General features: G+C 49.5%; 6 protein-coding genes across 6 annotated transcripts; 4 read left to right on the top strand and 2 right to left on the bottom strand.

Moving 5' to 3' along the window:
• Positions 1-75: 75 nt before the first annotated feature.
• On the bottom strand, positions 76-2,151 carry HETIRDRAFT_123398 (MFS monocarboxylate transporter; the record flags this gene model as incomplete). Its single annotated transcript, XM_009549534.1, has 12 exons — positions 76-182; positions 247-264; positions 323-354; positions 421-478; positions 554-746; positions 819-915; positions 1,006-1,361; positions 1,418-1,502; positions 1,553-1,630; positions 1,687-1,735; positions 1,794-1,822; positions 1,961-2,151. 12 exons carry the CDS (start codon positions 2,149-2,151, stop codon positions 76-78), a joined length of 1,293 nt encoding a protein of 430 aa, XP_009547829.1.
• Positions 2,152-3,371: 1,220 nt separating this feature from the next.
• On the top strand, positions 3,372-5,565 carry cyp58 (cytochrome P450 monooxygenase 58; the record flags this gene model as incomplete). The annotated part of the gene is made up of 12 exons (XM_009549533.1): positions 3,372-3,564; positions 3,623-3,752; positions 3,801-3,989; positions 4,050-4,198; positions 4,247-4,362; positions 4,415-4,529; positions 4,590-4,603; positions 4,664-4,853; positions 4,922-5,003; positions 5,073-5,204; positions 5,278-5,409; positions 5,472-5,565. The coding sequence occupies 12 exons, from the start codon at positions 3,372-3,374 to the stop codon at positions 5,563-5,565; spliced, it is 1,536 nt and encodes a 511-aa protein (XP_009547828.1).
• A 340-nt stretch (positions 5,566-5,905) lies between these two features.
• Positions 5,906-7,715, bottom strand: HETIRDRAFT_44928 (major facilitator superfamily; the record flags this gene model as incomplete). Its single annotated transcript, XM_009548616.1, has 9 exons — positions 5,906-6,342; positions 6,413-6,542; positions 6,603-6,660; positions 6,727-6,746; positions 6,800-7,036; positions 7,097-7,284; positions 7,343-7,402; positions 7,462-7,574; positions 7,627-7,715. Coding segments are annotated over 9 exons (1,332 nt in total), but the record flags the coding sequence as incomplete, so codon positions are not given.
• A 632-nt stretch (positions 7,716-8,347) lies between these two features.
• HETIRDRAFT_427934 (uncharacterized protein) lies at positions 8,348-9,437 on the top strand (the record flags this gene model as incomplete). Its single annotated transcript, XM_009549532.1, is given in 5 exon segments — positions 8,348-8,447; positions 8,638-8,681; positions 8,787-8,949; positions 9,120-9,259; positions 9,279-9,437. The coding sequence occupies 5 exon segments, from the start codon at positions 8,348-8,350 to the stop codon at positions 9,435-9,437; spliced, it is 606 nt and encodes a 201-aa protein (XP_009547827.1).
• Positions 9,438-10,414: 977 nt separating this feature from the next.
• On the top strand, positions 10,415-10,853 carry HETIRDRAFT_248085 (uncharacterized protein; the record flags this gene model as incomplete). Its single annotated transcript, XM_009549531.1, has 4 exons — positions 10,415-10,457; positions 10,509-10,550; positions 10,619-10,765; positions 10,822-10,853. Coding segments are annotated over 4 exons (264 nt in total), but the record flags the coding sequence as incomplete, so codon positions are not given.
• A 2,900-nt stretch (positions 10,854-13,753) lies between these two features.
• On the top strand, positions 13,754-16,080 carry HETIRDRAFT_419068 (uncharacterized protein; the record flags this gene model as incomplete). The annotated part of the gene is made up of 20 exons (XM_009549530.1): positions 13,754-13,783; positions 13,839-13,887; positions 13,938-14,021; positions 14,074-14,130; positions 14,190-14,271; positions 14,325-14,371; positions 14,426-14,488; positions 14,538-14,600; positions 14,659-14,721; positions 14,773-14,835; positions 14,891-14,953; positions 15,011-15,073; positions 15,125-15,187; positions 15,242-15,304; positions 15,364-15,438; positions 15,497-15,559; positions 15,611-15,676; positions 15,734-15,796; positions 15,860-15,928; positions 15,989-16,080. 20 exons carry the CDS (start codon positions 13,754-13,756, stop codon positions 16,078-16,080), a joined length of 1,281 nt encoding a protein of 426 aa, XP_009547825.1.
• Between the last annotated feature and the right edge of the window lie 119 nt (positions 16,081-16,199).

Here is a 16,199-nt window from a genome sequence, read left to right as displayed (position 1 = left end):
CCTGCCGACGATGATGCGGCACGTGAGAAATAGGCATGTCGCGACCAAAGACAGGACCTACAGCAAGCACCAAAGTCAGCACGCAATCCATCGAGAACGCCAATCAGCACTTGCCCCTGTATATACGATCGGCCGCCACCAGACAAAATCCCTGGTGAGTAGCGCGCCGGTGATAGGAGTGCCTGTAAATGGACAGCGACGATCAAACTCGGTTCGTCGTAGGAATGTTTGGCAGCCCTGCCTCACCTATGAGACTTCCGAGACCTATATGCAAGATATGATTCAGGGAAAACCTACGGAGCAAAACTGCAACCTGTCTTACCTGTGAAGAAGTACATGACCCCGATGCGTGCACTAGAAGGTGGATTCCTCCGGTCAGTAACGTTCGAGCCTTCTGATGCACAGGAGATGACAGCTTACCCCATCTCCGAGACATCTGCAGACAATGAGGCCACCATAGGAGCCACCAGTGTGATATCTGTGAACACCGTGGGATGCAAAACAACGCTCAGAAACGTCAGGCACAATGAGGCTGGGAAACGGAAGGCCTCACATGCGCCGCTGGTGAAGCCGTACAACAAAGAAAACACCGTGATGCCCGCGATTGTGGACACTCCAAGCAAGGAGAACAGAAGCACACTGCTCGCAAACGTGCAGGCGACGATAACGTTGAAGGCTCCTAAGCGGTTAACCAAGGCGCCTCCCACGATGCGTCCCACGAACGACGCGAAGTTGAGAATCGTGAGCTGTCAAGGTGCCTAGCCTGTCAGCCCTGCCACTTTCGAGAAATCGAACAGCTATAGATATCGAGCACGCACCGAATAGAACCCAAACACAGAGTTGATTCCGTGCTCATCGGAGTAGAGTTGAATGTAGAAGAGAGGGAAGAAGACGCCTTGGACGAAAAGGAATGTTCTGAAATGTGCGACCATGGGCCATCGTGCCTCGGACATAAGCGTGGGCTTATGCTCCAGACGAAAGATAAGTTTTAAAATAGGTACTCACGCCACAACAGCGATTGTATACACCTCGTCTTTCACGAAGGTTCGCGCGGACATAAATAGACCCATCTGAGCTCCCTTTCGTGGAGGCAGCCGCGTGCGCATGAGAAGCCCCGCTAGGATCAATGCCCCTGCCATCAATCCCGCGCTCGCGCGCACGCCGTTTGCAAAGCCGACTGGCCCATGAAAGAGGTTATTGAGCATGATCGGATGGAGCAAGGCGCCAAGTGAGGCTCCCGAAGCAGCGATTCCCATGGCGAGCGCACGTCTTCGCGAGAAATGGTGCGCGATGATAGTGAGGGATGGGACGTATGTTGCACCAGTGCCAAGTCCTAAGCCGAGCCCGAGAGTGAGGAAGATCTAAGGAACTTCGACACGTCAGATTCCTGGAATAACAAGTGAGGTTTGAGGCTTGCCTGATAATAGTGCTGCGGTTCGGCAAGCGAGAGCATGAACAAGCATAGGACGATCAAGACAGAGCCGCCGACAAGTAGAAAATAGCTGGCAGTGTTTTTAGCATATATGCCGCTCCATGGTGAGCTAAGACCCACAAATATCCTCTATCAAATAATCGGCCGGACACTGCACCACCAGCGAGCAAAAAGAAGGTGGCAATACTGCCAATCCAGCTACATAAAAAACATCATATATAGAACGGCGATTGTATGCACATAAATTTGCAAACCTGATGGAGGACGACGAGTAATTACTGAGAAAACTTCGAACGAAGAAGTCTGCCACAAACGCAACCATAGTCAGAGCGTGGAGAAAATAGCATTCCGGCGAAATGACCTTGGTAGACTCCATATGCGTTCACATATCTGGTGATCGGGTTGGCTTGAGAAAGAGAGTTGCAGTGGACTCACGGCTCACCCTCCAGCGAACTGAATCAGAACACTGTTAGAAGAAAGGATGAGGAATAAATTATATGAGTGATATTGAACGGTACGTCATCTTACGCTCCAGCCAAGGTCGACCACGCCCACCACCCTCCATCGGGAATGTCGACCGGGACCTGAGCCGAGTCAATTTCCTGTGCACTTTCCTCCCACCCAGTCTTCTCAACATCGCGGGCTTTGTTCGGTTCAGCATTGGCCTTGACTATTTGTTCTTCGAAGGCAGCGGACGGGGCTTCATCCAAGGTAGTCATCGAGATTCGGATTACAAGGCGTCGTGGAGGCGGTCAGCGGTCAGGAGGGATACTGTACATGTTTGCGCGTAGAATTTAGAATAGAAGCATGCCAGAAACCTCTCTATCAGCACGCAGACGCTCTCGATGTGGAGTCAGTTGTGATAGTTCAACTATTACAGTACCTTCCATTTCTGATGTGGACATATCCCAACTGAGTGCCAGCGCCACTTCAGCCGGCGTCCTGGTTCTTCGGCATCTCGGCTCTTCCATGTGTGGGAACGCTGACTCTGAATGTGTTTGCTCACGTTCTCATCGTTTCTGATTTTGCACTCACTCTCAGCTGTCACCTATTACCACCCCCGGAAATCTACTTCCTTCAAGAGGAATTTTCACTCCGCAGCTCACCACAAAGACGGTCCATCGTCAGCTGAGGTTCCAACATGTTCCTCGATCAGCATCCACCTGCTTATGATCAATCCCACTGCGCGCTTCGGTAGCTCTTCTGCAGCCTGAAGCAATCGGAACATCTAATGAGAAGTCAGAAGACTTCTAAATGGGCACGTGGTTATCGCGTTTATGTTCCTCATCTCTCTATCCAGCGTCGCCGGTCGGACTGCATTATCATCTAACACCGCCGATGACCTTTGTCAAGATGGCCTCCGTTTCTGGCGACCTCTGCCTATTGTCCAGAACCTGCTAAGCTTGCTACATAAGCACAAAATGGAAGGCTATGGCTTGCTGGACGAGAGAGATTGTGCTCTCTATGATTCGAGTGTGTTTTTATGGGAGACAAAATGTACGTCGCAACCTTTCAGAATTTTCTGCTCTCGTTGTGAACTCCGTTGGCTTTTAATAGACTACTTTGAGAAGTTTGTAATGTCTAATCTAGAACAGTGACCAGGCGCATCTGTTGCGAACCTATTGCTCACTTAGCGTCAATTCAATTGTCGCCTTTCCTGTTTGTGCCATTTTGCTCAAGCAGGCGCGCTCCTTCTGGATTGGGGGGGTCAAGGTACCCCAATAATAGCGAGGGCTTAGCCACGTGTTGACCTCTGCATTGCTTCTGATCAGTATCGCGGCCACTTGACTGTGCCCATGTTCTGCTCGCTCGTCTCCAGATGAAGGTTGAGTCTTACCTCGTAGATCTCGAATCCGCGAATAGAAATCAATGCATACAAGAAGTATCCAGGGCCTATAGTTGAGCTAGCGATTGATTGATATCCATTTTCTACTCTACCATGTCTTTCGTGGTAGCCAACGTGGCTTCTGCTAGTCTATGTCTCATCTGCGTATACATCTTGACTTGGCGATTTCGGCGACTACGTCTGTCTCTACCTCCAGGTCCGAGACCTTTGCCATTTATTGGAAATCTGCTTGATTTACCGCGCAAGCATGAATGGAAGACGTTCACTCGCTGGGGGGGAATTTATGGTGAGATCTTTGTTCTGTGTTATTTCATCTGCTACCCTCGCTGACCCTTACTTTACAGGCGATGTTGTCTATCTCACGATATTTGGAACGTCTATGCTTGTCGTCAGCTCCGTTGAACCAGCAGTAGATCTCATGGACAAACGATCGGCCATATACTCAGATCGGCCTCGTTTCCCGCTCGTTGATCTGTAAGTCGTCAGTCCTGTCGAGGATTTGACTTACACGTGTCATTACAGAATCGGACAAGATTGGAATCTCGGGTTCATGAACTATGGAAAACCATGGCAGAAGCAAAAGCAGGCCATGATGTCCAAGTTCAGCAAGACTGCGATAACTGCTTACCGGCCGGCGCAACATCGAGCTCTTCGTATCCTCCTAAAAAACCTGTTGGATAATCCAGATAATTTTACGGAACACTTACGACTGTATGTGATTATCCTTACTCATTTGTCGAAGCCCTCGACTGATCTTCGCTGTCGCACTAGCTATTCTGGTCAGCTCATAATTGATGTAACATATGGGATCCCAATTTCGTCTCGAGACCACGAACTGATCAAGACAGCTGAGGCAGTTATGCACAGCATCAGTGTCGCACTGTCCCCAGTCTTTTCGGTGTTCAATCTTACTCATCTTTGTGAGTACCATGCGTACACATGTGCATATGTGGCTGATACATATACAGTGCAAGTTCTACCCCACTGGTTAGGCGGTGGACGGTTTTCGAACCTTGTACAGAAGTGGCAGTCTGATGCTCGAGCGCTTCATGAGATTCCCTTCGATATGGTCAAGGCGTCTATGGTTCGTCTACTATGCACAAACCTCTTTTCGATCACGCTACATAATGTTCTAGGATTCTGGAACTGCAAGACCCTCGTATGCATCGTCGCTTCTTGAGAATTTGAAGCCACAGGATAGCTCGGATGAGGAGAGTGTGGTTCGTGATACTTCGGCGGTCGCTTACGGAGGTAAGCACTATCTGTTTTATGCCAAACACACACTGAACTGTACACACTTCTCACCACCAGCGGGGGCTGACACTGTACGCTGTGTTCAATATCAGATTATTGCACGCCATATTTACATAGGCTCATCGACGTAGTCTCTTGCCGCGGTGTCCGTTTTCTTCCTGGTGATGCTTCAGAATCCCAGGGTGCAGAAGATGGCGCAAGATGAGCTCGACCGCATCATAGGGTCGTCCCGACTTCCCGATCACGGGGACCAGCCTGAGCTTCCGTACATCACTGCAGTTATGAAAGAGACTCTGCGATGGCACGCTGCAACACCACTAGGCAAGTCGCCATAGCGCCTCACTACCATCCATTTCTAATCATTTTCGAACCGCGATGACTTGCTCTAGGTATAGCACATATGCTGACAACGGATGACGAGTACAGAGGATGGCATCTGCCTGCTGGTTCTCTGATTGTCCCAAATGTATGGTACGCGCTCTGAACACTCATTCAATAATCCATGGATCTTTATAAAGCAGCTTGTGTTGGACCTTTTAGGGGAATGCTGCGGGATCCGAAGACATACGACAGCCCTGCCGAGTTTCGACCAGAACGTTTCCTCCGGAATGGCAAGCTCGATTGTCCAGTTGACAAAGATCCTGCGAGGATTCTCTTCGGATTTGGCAGGCGGTGAGTACGTCCGTGTTGTTCAGTCTAGCGTACCGCGACTGACCTCGTTCTCTGTGTCTCTCGGATGATACAGCGTCTGTGTGGGCAGGCACTTCGTGCAAGATGCGATGTTCCTCCTCATCGCCCAGGTTCTCTCTGTTTTCACGATCTCGACAATCGACGGCGGTTCTCCCTCGAAGGTGGATATGACTTCGGGTGGTGTTTCGTGCGTATTGTCGATTGTCTGTCGTTCAAATCTACATTCTCCAATCCCTTGTGGTATGCTAGGATGCCGATGCTTTACAAGTGTTTGATTCGACCACGTTCTGAGATCGCGAAGAGGGTACTCGAGGATGATATCCTGAGCGCAGACGATGTCTGAGGGAAAATAGAAGGTGAAATTGTGTATCACCAACGGATAGGTATTACTTCGCCAGAAAATATGAGAACTTCTGGCCTTGACTCTGTTTTTACTCCGAATTGATAGCATCGTTTGGCCTTCGAATATCCAGCAAATTATCTTGTCGAGGGAAGCATCAGATCGAGAGCTGAGTGTGGACATACCCTCCACTGTTCCATCGACAAGGGATCAAATCAAGTCATAGCATTCTGAGGACCGGTCTACGCAGAGGTAGCACCATAACAGACACGACTCGGTCCGCCGTACATTTCACAGCGTGAACCGGAAGCTCGGATGCCTATCGCCCAATCGCATCCTCACTCTATGTGAATTCCATCCTCCAGGTTCCAGACCTTCCCCATTCTCTCTCGTCAACCGCTCTACCTGTTCGAGCTTCACTCCGTTGCGCCACTTGAGGTAGGCCATCAGGATTCCGGAGAAAAACACCGTGCCGAGCGAGGCGGTTAAGCTGATGACGGACGCATCGTGAAACCGCGGGGGGTGAGTGAAGATCCATGTAGAGACTATACCTAGGGGTTTGCACGTCAGTAGTGGATAGCTGTGGGAAGGTGATGGCGCAAAGAGGAAAGCGTGTACCTCCAATGTTCGTGCAAATGAAGTTCAATCCGATGGCAGTCGCACGACGGTAGTGCGGTTGGACGTTGTTAGAGCTCCATGTTCCAATGCAGGGCGCAGTCGAATATACGCCCACTATCTGGAGGAACAGAGCCGCATAGTTTGCGTGCTTGTTCGAGGTGCCTAGAATTGGATGTATGTAAACGTCAGACGGGAAGCGAAGAGAGACGAAACTCGTGCAAGATAGACGTACCAAGGAAGATTGCATAACCTGCAGCCGCGATGAGGTTCACACAAATACACATAGGTCCTCGTTGCCTGTATCTATCAGCGAAATAGGAGCACATGACGCTGAGTACGAAAGAGCACGCGTAAGGAGGGGCCTAGTATCCATATTCCACTATCAGGACGACCACGTCATTGAAGAAAGCAAATTCCCTCACTGCCAAAAGTTGACTGTGCGTCGGAGAGAAGCCGAGGGCATTAACAATCGTTGGAATACTACAGTCGAGATGTCGAGTATTAGGTCTGACCTCGAGCATGGCGGTTATCAGCATTGGAACTTACAAGTTGGCAAGACCAAAGAGCTGAAAATCCAGGTCAGTCGAGTGATCAAAAGGCGGAAGCACGAAGCGCTCACCATGACACCATTCAGAAACATGGGAAGGCACAACAACAATATATGCGGTCCGTCCACGAAAACGCTCCAGACCTCACTCCAGCTGAAGATGTCGGTCTCATCGTCCCCACTCCAATCCTCAGCCAACTCACGTAGATATATTGTTTTTTCGTCACTCGTGAGCCATGGCATGTCAGCCGGAGTCGCAGGTATGAAGAACATGCTAATCAGGCCGAACGCAGTCGTACACGCACCCTCCTGAGGAATCCCAAAATCAGCAAGTCAACACCAATTCACGCACTGCAGGCAAGGGCGTACCAAAATGAAGATCCATGCCCAACCCGCGAGTCCCTTTATTCCGTCCATATTCTGAATAGCGGCGGCAAGGAGTCCAGAGAAGGCACCCGCAAGCGATGTTACACTGAACATGAGCGAAAATCGAGTTTGCAATACATGCCGCTTGTAGAAAGACGAGAGATAGAGTACGATCCCTGGAAATATTCCGCCTGCGAGTTCAGCGAGTGCTAAGTATGACATGATTTGAACCGACATGGAGAATGCTACCTTCCATCGCTCCCAAGAAGAAACGACATGCGATAAGTCCTCCGTATGTCTTCACTGCACCTAGTAACAAGAACGCGATCACTTGAAAAGACGATGAAGCTCTGTGAACATATCCAAACCTTGGCATGCGCAGACGATTCCCCACAAGATGACCATGGTGGGGAGAGTTATGTTGGCGCCGATTCGTTTCATGAGAAGATTCATTGGAATTTCCATGAGTATGTATGGAACGCTAAAGGAGCAAAATTCTGAGCATGCCAGATGAATAACGAAAAAAAACATACTATGTAACAGTCAGAGCCGTAGAGAATTGATGATTCGTCATCTTCAAGTCTCTCTGAAGCCCGGCGATACGAGCATTGCCGATGTTTCTTCATAAGGAGCCATCAATACATTTCAATCACGTTGAATGATACCCCAAAAACTGGTACTCACGCTTTATCCTTTGTCACAGGACGACCAGGGTCAATGAAGCGACCGAGACAGCAGGAAAACAGATTACTAACCAGGAAGGACAAAAAATCTTCAACCAATGAAGAGAAAGGACGGGTTAATGCCAGATACAATGTTGTCTGCTTTCGCAACAGAAACGCACAGAACATGCCCACGATAGGAATGACCACCAAATCTACCTTGGCAAGCACCGCACAATCCCAGGTGCGCGCGGGGGAGCCAGAATTCTTGTAGGTATAATGAGAGTCGGATGCTGTATCGTTCTTCGCCTCCCATAAGACGCCGCCTTTCTGAACAGCAGTAGAGGACATTATTGCGACAGTTTGCTGGTATACGAAGAGGAAAACACCGCAAGCGCGGAAACTTGCACATCTTTGGGACCTATACGGCGACGGTTTTCATACCTGGAAATCCGACGATCAATATCTCGGGAATAGAATGTCAATGACCTCCACGAGATACGATTGGATTATCCTGTAACCGTATCAAGTGCAGTTGGCCTTCCATAAAGAGACGAACGAGCGTGGCAAATGCTGACGTGATGGTGCATTGATGTCCGTGACACCCGACTGCAGTCAATCCGGCCTGGTCTATTCTGACCCATCGCAGAGCTCAACAGTCCTTTACTGCCTTTGGATCCCTTCAACACCAAGTAAGCCAGATATTGAATCTTGTCTGAATGATATGCACCGCTCTGCTTATCCATGATGCAGCATTTGAGATCAGTCTTTCGAAGGGACGCGAATCGACCTGTCTGCCTCATAGGCTTCCATTCAACTTTCAACATCCCTCAGCAACCTAAGATGTAACCTGTATGTACTGGATGCTAATATTTTCTAAAGTGATCTTCACCTTCAGATCAAAGGGCAAGGCAGTGTCCCGCGATGTGAGTGTTCCGGCATTCGCATCTGTTGTACAAAAATTTTCATATTATTTCTGGACATCACGATACTTTAATCTCATCTTAACTCGAAGCTTGAACATCTTCCAGACCCTGGGCGGCCTGCCGTTGTCCGTTTGCGGCGAGGGCTGCGCGAGGCCGAACTCCAGCCACTCGTCATCCGTGTCCACCGGGGCGGGAAGTACGATGTGGATGGCGTACGCATCGGGCAAGTCAGACCCGACAGACAGCAGTGGTGTCACAGTAGTCACGAGTATGTTTGAGAAAGAGCCATATCAACTGTCTCTCGTTTATCTCAGGCTCCACGTCCTTCCTGATCATTTACGATCTTGAAGTAAAATTAATCTGGCTGAATCTGCATCAAATTGGGAGCCACAAGTGAACGAGGTGAACAACGATACTGATGTCGATGTGCCCGCTCAGCGCTCATCACGAAAAAGGCACCATGCCATGTCTCTGACTTCCCTGACATCGGCTGTACTATCCAGTATACTTGGAACCCAGCGACTCTGGATATCTTCTCGTTAGCAGACTTCCGTCGTATCAAGCCCTTCAACCCGGCAGTATACCTCCCTCCACTAGGTCTCAATTCAGCTGTTCTTACCGTTGCATAGCACCGGGCAGCAACATGTGGCTGTATCTGCCTTTCATGCTCCGCCCCTCCGCGAGATGAAAGGCCGCGAGTTTGGTGGCCAGCCAAACAATTCGGCATTCACGACAGACTTGACTGGAGAAACGTAGTGAATAAACAGATGATCAGTCTATGGACTTTTGGGCACAAATACCGGATTTGCGACTTTCAGACGAGTGATGCATGGGCCCACAGCAAGGGAGCTTATGCGGAGGGAAGGGACGAGTATGATCCGGGGCGAATCCTGAAGCTGTAGTTGCATACGTGACGACCTCTCTTAAAACCAGCATGACTACTTCTCCTTTCAGCCATCGACGTGGTATCACGAATGACACGAGCATGCGGTTCACACCACAAATCGGTTGTATGTCCATCTGCTGATCTAGCTTCTGTCTCATCATCTTCCTCAGGCGGGGCTGGAACGATGGCAGATTTTTACGCCCTCTGGCACCTCTACCCAGAAACACCATGCGGTGATCTCTATGACCATAGCTCCATGAAAGGTAGCCGTCCTCTCTGCGAATCCATACGCCCGATCAAGAAGGCGCTACAAAGTATGGTACCTACCCATCCCGTTCTGGCCACAAAGACATGATGAGGTGCCTCTGATTATGACCCTTCGTTCTGATCAAGGCGTCGATAAATTTTTAGGGACTCAGCTTCCATCTTATAATGATTATCAATGTCATGCCTTCGCTGTCGGTAATGCGACCTCCGGAATGGATCTGGAAAACATTATGGGTCACCATAGTGCCAGTATTGCCTAGTTCGGTGGCATCCACGTCTCGCAGGTCGGAGCGCCCTATATTTCCAACAGCACCCACCTCTACTTTCTACCGCTTACCGCTTCCCCCTTCGACGGCCATGGCTGGTATTAGTAACGATTCGACACTTTCCAGCGAAGATGCACAAGATGCTTACACGATGTATGTTGTGTAAAAGTCTCCTCATCATAAAAAACTTTCAAAGCAGTGTTACTAATGTCTGTTCTGTATAGGATTGGGCCCGTGGTTTGTCTTGTTTCACTTTGTCATAACGGTACAGTCTTATCGCTAACTTCGCTTTGGGTCCTCAGTTTGTCGGCAATATCGTTGATTGGATGCTCATGGGCATCTTGATAGTTCAAGTCTGTGAGTATTTCTGAACACCGCATGACATTGACCTGATTATATCAAACGCAGATTTTTATCTATGCAATTTCCCGAAAGACAGAATCGCAATTCGTCTACTAGGTAAGTCTCACATCATGAATTTACGAGATGTTTGGAGATATTCAGACTTCTGTGAGCAGTATATGTTATCTCGTGTCTGAACGTAACGCAGGCCGTATTCGGGACACATCTGGGTTGGTGGTTCATGATCGAGCACTGGGGCAGGCCGGACGTCCTCAAGTTGGTGCCTTGGACGGCGGCAACCATTCCAATCGTGTGTAGTCTCAGTTGGGTTGAATCTTCTTTACATTTCCTGCGGAATCTTACCACGGAACAACGATAGTTGCAGCAATCGTGCAAACATTTTATGCTTGGTGGGCTGCTGCTATGAATCCTTTGCGGTCTGCATATATGCTCATGCTGTCGCTTGACTTCAGGCGGATATGGAAGTTGACAAGGACGAAGATCATGTTTGCGCTCGCAATTCTCATCGTGGGGGTGCGTTCTGATATTGCATCTGGCATATTGGTGCAAATGATGTCATCGTCTAGATTGCATTGGCGCAATGTCTGGTGGCGATTGTCAGTTCATCCATTGTCTTGACACGGTTAGGAGAGTCGAATGCGAAGAACTTAGCTCAGTTGCAACCGGAATTTGCGGTAAGTGACTGAACACTTTTCCGTTCCGTTCATGCTACACATGTAATGCTCCCTATAGTTTCGACTAGCCGGTAGCTTCGCTGCTGATATCCTGATATCGCTATCTATGATCTGGGTTGTAAGTCTGACCACACCGTCTATCCCCGCTAAACATGGCTGACAGTATCGGTATTTTCCAGCTGTACAGTGCCAAAGCCAAGAGTCCTTGGAAAACCTCGGACACACTCATCACAAGACTTATCATGCACACAATTCAGACCGGAAGCATCACTGCGGTATGCGCAGGTGTTGACCTTCTCTTCTTGATGAAGTGGAAAGAAACAAATTACCATCTTATGCCGTGAGTGTGCGCTAACTTGTTGTAATTCTCATTTCTCTTATTAACGCTCTCGTAGAGCTTCGATCTTGGGAGAACTGTGAGTGTCTGTTTCAAACTCATCTTAGATTTGATCACTAACATTGCCCTACAGGTACTCCAACAGTTTAATGGCAACACTGAATGGTCGGAAATCACAGTTTTCAAGCACTGTATCCGAGCAGGCAGCATCAATCAGAATGCAGATTCAGGTGTCGCGCGATACTCAGAGGAGGGTAGATATCGATGGAAGCGGAGCTAGCCCATGGCCCGACTCAGTGCTCCCTGGAACGATCTCTAGTGACAATAAGGAACCTGTACGTTATGATATTTCAATATCCTGGCTTTTGTTCCATATTTTTGGCTCACAATTCAATCATGCAGGGAAGTAGCAGTAAGGACATCGGTTTTGACGACCCTCACGTTCGAGTGCTTCGGTTGAACACACCTACTCCTCCCTCGGACTCCAGCCGTGGCGAGGTTGATCTTCATGTCGTGTGACTCATGTTTTTCTTTTTTTGGGGGTATTTTTCTTGTCTTCTTTGATATTGCCTCTCCAATCGCAAAGGACACTGCAAATGTCCTGTGCTCGAACGAGTCGGACATACTGTAACCACGCGTCGAGGAGAGGTCTCGTACCTATCTTACATAATCACAGAGGCAGCCAGCAGACTTGAACTCTCACTTTGCCACCGTCTCGATACCATCGTGGCCTTGTCCTTGGGGTTTCTTGATTAGTATCTTCTCCGTTTGCACGACAATATGAATCATGAATGGTCGTCCATTTCACCAAACCCTCCCAAACCCCAATTGGCCGAATCTTCTTGCCAGCAGAGTGGAAGTTACGTTTGCCTCCCCGACCCGAACATGCTAGTTCAACGATCATTTGCGTGACAAGACGCATGTATCATCTGAGAGAAGTCTAGCTGTCTGCGCACCGCCTAATTGACCCTTGATTGTCGTTAGTTATCAGCAAGTGAGCAATGAGGGCCTTAGCAGGTTCGTCGTACCCGTTTCGTCCGTTGCATCTGTCAATAACACATTTGGGTAGATTTGGGTAGATTATATGTGAAGATACGGTGAGGCATCAAGTTGGAAGAGAATTGAGGGACTGGCTCTCATGGTATCTAAGGATTGGCTGTGCAGTGTGTATGTTTATTGCATGCGTACGAGGGCAGTGGACTTACCGAGTGCAGCTAGCACTCATATTTGTTGGACTTGACGCGACTTCCCTGAGGCAAATAAGCTTCTTCCCTGAGGCTGAATGTCGAAGTTTCTCCGAATGGTTGAACATGTTCATATAGTCTCACGATTCTTTGGCTCTGTTCACGATAGTTACTCCATATGGGCTCCTCTTCGGTGCGCAGCATCTCAAAATTACTCTGATCGCTGATATCTACCTCATGTTCCCACTGTTAAACACATGCTCTAGGGAAGAACTGAGCAGGAGGAATAGTACGTTGATCATCGTATACCCTCGGCTTGGGCTTTGCACCTTTCTGCTCGTCCAACGTCCCAAGTTGGAACTACACTCCCGTGTCTAAGGTACGCACTCTACATTGTGAATCTCTCGGCTAGTATGAGTGCCACCCTCCAACCATCCAGGAGCAGTGCATTCTTAGTATCGCCGTCCGAGACGTGACACACACCCCACTAGAGATATACGTCATTGCCCACTTCCCGTGATTGTGACGTTAGAAATGAACAGCCCTCTTTGGGTTGTATTCCAACCTTTACCACTATTCGAGCCGAGGAAAGCCACCGCCGATTACTCTATGTCAGATGATTTAGATGTAAGCCTTGGCCGGTAATCACCGTCCAATGTCAGCTAAAGAACTTCACGCCGAGATCAACCGCTTGCAGTCTTGTTTTTCATGATCGTCGAAGCTATGCCATGACATCTCACGACTTCCTCTTGGCCGCGTTGATTTTATCTCCCATTTCTTGGACATCCCACAGGATCTTTTTTCCATCGACTGCGCATCCCACAGGCTTTCGCGATTTCGTTGCGGACTTTGAGACGCGCCATTGCTGTAAGATATAAAAGTGCATTTCGATATCCTCAATCTCCAGCAGACACCCAACTTGCTACACTTAGTTCAAGCTTTTTCAAATGTTCTTCACCCGCTTTTCGCGTTTCGTCGCCCTCGCCTGCTGGGTCTCCTTGAGGCTTTTGAATGTAAATGCTCGCCCCACACCGGAGCGCGCTCTTGCCTTGTCTGACGCTGTCGGAAACGATGTCGTGACGGTTGACGTCGGACATGCTCCCCTCACGGCGCTCGGAGACAAAGGTTTTATCATTTAAGCCCATTCACCTGGTTCTCTCGAAATTGACAATACTATCAGAGGTCTCCCAAGGCGAGATTGCAGCTGAAAATCTCGGAGATCAAGGCAAGTGATGAGTCCCTTGTTTCTGTCAGAATCTTGCTCAGCATGATCATGCAGATGAGAATGATTCAGACGATGATGACTTAAGGGGACGAGATGGTATAAATACTGGTCTCGCTCGCAGGAGACATGGTAGCCATGGTCAGTTGTGAATGTCTTGATTCGGGGCACTTTTCTGAAACAACGTTCATAGACGGTAACAGGAGTGGGAGTAGGGATCGCCTGGCTCGTAGGAGACACGGCGGTAATGGTATGCCTCGAATAACCCCGTCATTTGTTCCGCACTTTCACTGATGAGTGGCCTTGCAGACTCCGGCAATGACACAGACCGTGATAGGGCTGTACTTGCTCGTAGAAGACATGGCGGTAAGGACATGTCGTTGGATATGTGGTACGAGCTAGTCGTTTGCTGAATATGAGCCTTGCAGACTCCGGTGACGAGAGGAGCAGAAGCAGGAACCGTCTGGCACGCAGGAGACACGGAGGCAACGGTTCGTTAAGACATTCCTGATATTCGAATGTCGCGCTCAGTCCAAAGAAAATAGACTCCGGTAACGATACGGACCATGACAGGGCCGTTCTCACTCGCAGACGCCACGGTGGGAATGGTACGCCCTGACCTCGTTATAATTGTTTATTTCCTGACCCTGCCTTCAGACTCCGGTAACGATACGGACCATGACAGGGCCGTTCTCACTCGCAGACGCCATGGCGGCAACGGTTCGTTGCATCCGTAGCATCAAATCACCAGGAGTATCGCTGAAATAGATTTGGGTAGACTCTGGTAACGACACGGACCATGATAGGGCTGTTCTTGCTCAAAGGCGACACGGCAGCAATGGTACGCATTGAACCTGTCGCGTCGAGCTATGTTCTAATCTTCGGACTGCAGACTCTGGTAATGACACGGATCACGACAGGGCTGTTCTTGTCCGCAGAAGACACGGCGGCAACGGTTTGATACGAACCCCCTTGATATCCGAACGCCGAACTCATCTTGAGGTTGTTAGATTCTGGCAATGACACGGACCACGACAGGGCTGTTCTTGCCCGCAGAAGGCACGGTGGCAACGGTATGTTATGAGCGCTTCCCAATTTCTCAATGTCAAACTTCAACTCGAGGTGATTAGACTCTGGAAATGACACCGACCGTGACAGGGCTGTTCTTAGCCGTAGGAGACATGGCGGCAATGGTAAGCTCTAAATAAACTGCGCCTATTCCACTCCCCACCTGAATCCTATAGACTCTGGTGGCGAAAGGAGTAGGAGCAGAAACCGCCTTGCTCGCAGGAGACACGGTGGCAACGGTTCGTTACGAGCACTTTCTTGATAATTGAACGTCGAGCTCAACTCGAAATTAGACTCCGGTAATGACACGGACCATGACAGGGCTGTGCTTGCCCCCAGAAGACATGGCGGTAATGGTTTGTTTGTCGTGGCCATTTGTCGAGATATATACGGGCGCTGATTCAGAGTTGAGCAGACTCGGGTAATGATACAGACCATGACAGGATCAGAGAGGTCGCTCGCCTTGCGCGCAGGAGACATGGCGGTAACGGTATGTTACGATCGCTTCTTGGATTGAATCGCCTGATCTTATACTTCTGGCCTTGCAGATTCTGGAGGCGAAAAGAGCAGGAGCAGGAACCGCCTGACGCGTAGGAGACACGGTGGCAACGGTTTGTGGATATTCATTTGACAATGCGTGTTTCCCTCATCGAGGTAATCAGACTCGGGACACGATAGCGACCGCGATGAGAGGATAGTTCTTACTCGCAGGAGGCATGGAGGCAACGGTTCGTTGTGACTGCATTGAATTTATTTGTGCGCTGCCCTTAACATTGAATCAACAGACTCTGGCTCCGAGAGGAACAGGAGCCGTGATCGTCTTACTCGCAGGAGGCACGGCGGCAACGGTTCGTGGTTAGCTCCAGATATTGATCGTACCATTTGGTTGACGTTCATCGTAAATTCCATAGACTCTGGCAATGACAGGAGCAGGAGCAGGGACCGTCTTGCTCGCAGGGCTCCAAGGCACGGTCACGACAGTTTGTAACCACTGACTCTAGTATCTGTTCTGTCACTCACGAGCTTCTTTTCACCTATAGGTGGACATGACAGCGACGGTAACGACTCTGACCGCAACCGCAACCGCAACCGCAACCGCGCTGTCCGTCGCAACAGTGCCTTACTGGATTAGAGGGTGGTAGATACAGCGAGGACCGAGTCAGGGTGCAGCTGCAGTTGGACTGATCGAACACGTTGAGCAGGGATGTCGTCCAGCATCCAGGTCTCGCCATCTCGCGTCTCGCCTCCCAA

The sequence above is a fragment of the Heterobasidion irregulare genome (assembly GCF_000320585.1).
Source record: "Heterobasidion irregulare TC 32-1 unplaced genomic scaffold scaffold_06, whole genome shotgun sequence".
Lineage (NCBI taxonomy): Eukaryota > Fungi > Basidiomycota > Agaricomycetes > Russulales > Bondarzewiaceae > Heterobasidion > Heterobasidion irregulare.
The sequence above is the reverse complement of the archived record's forward strand: the minus strand, read 5'-3'. Positions and strand labels throughout refer to the sequence as shown.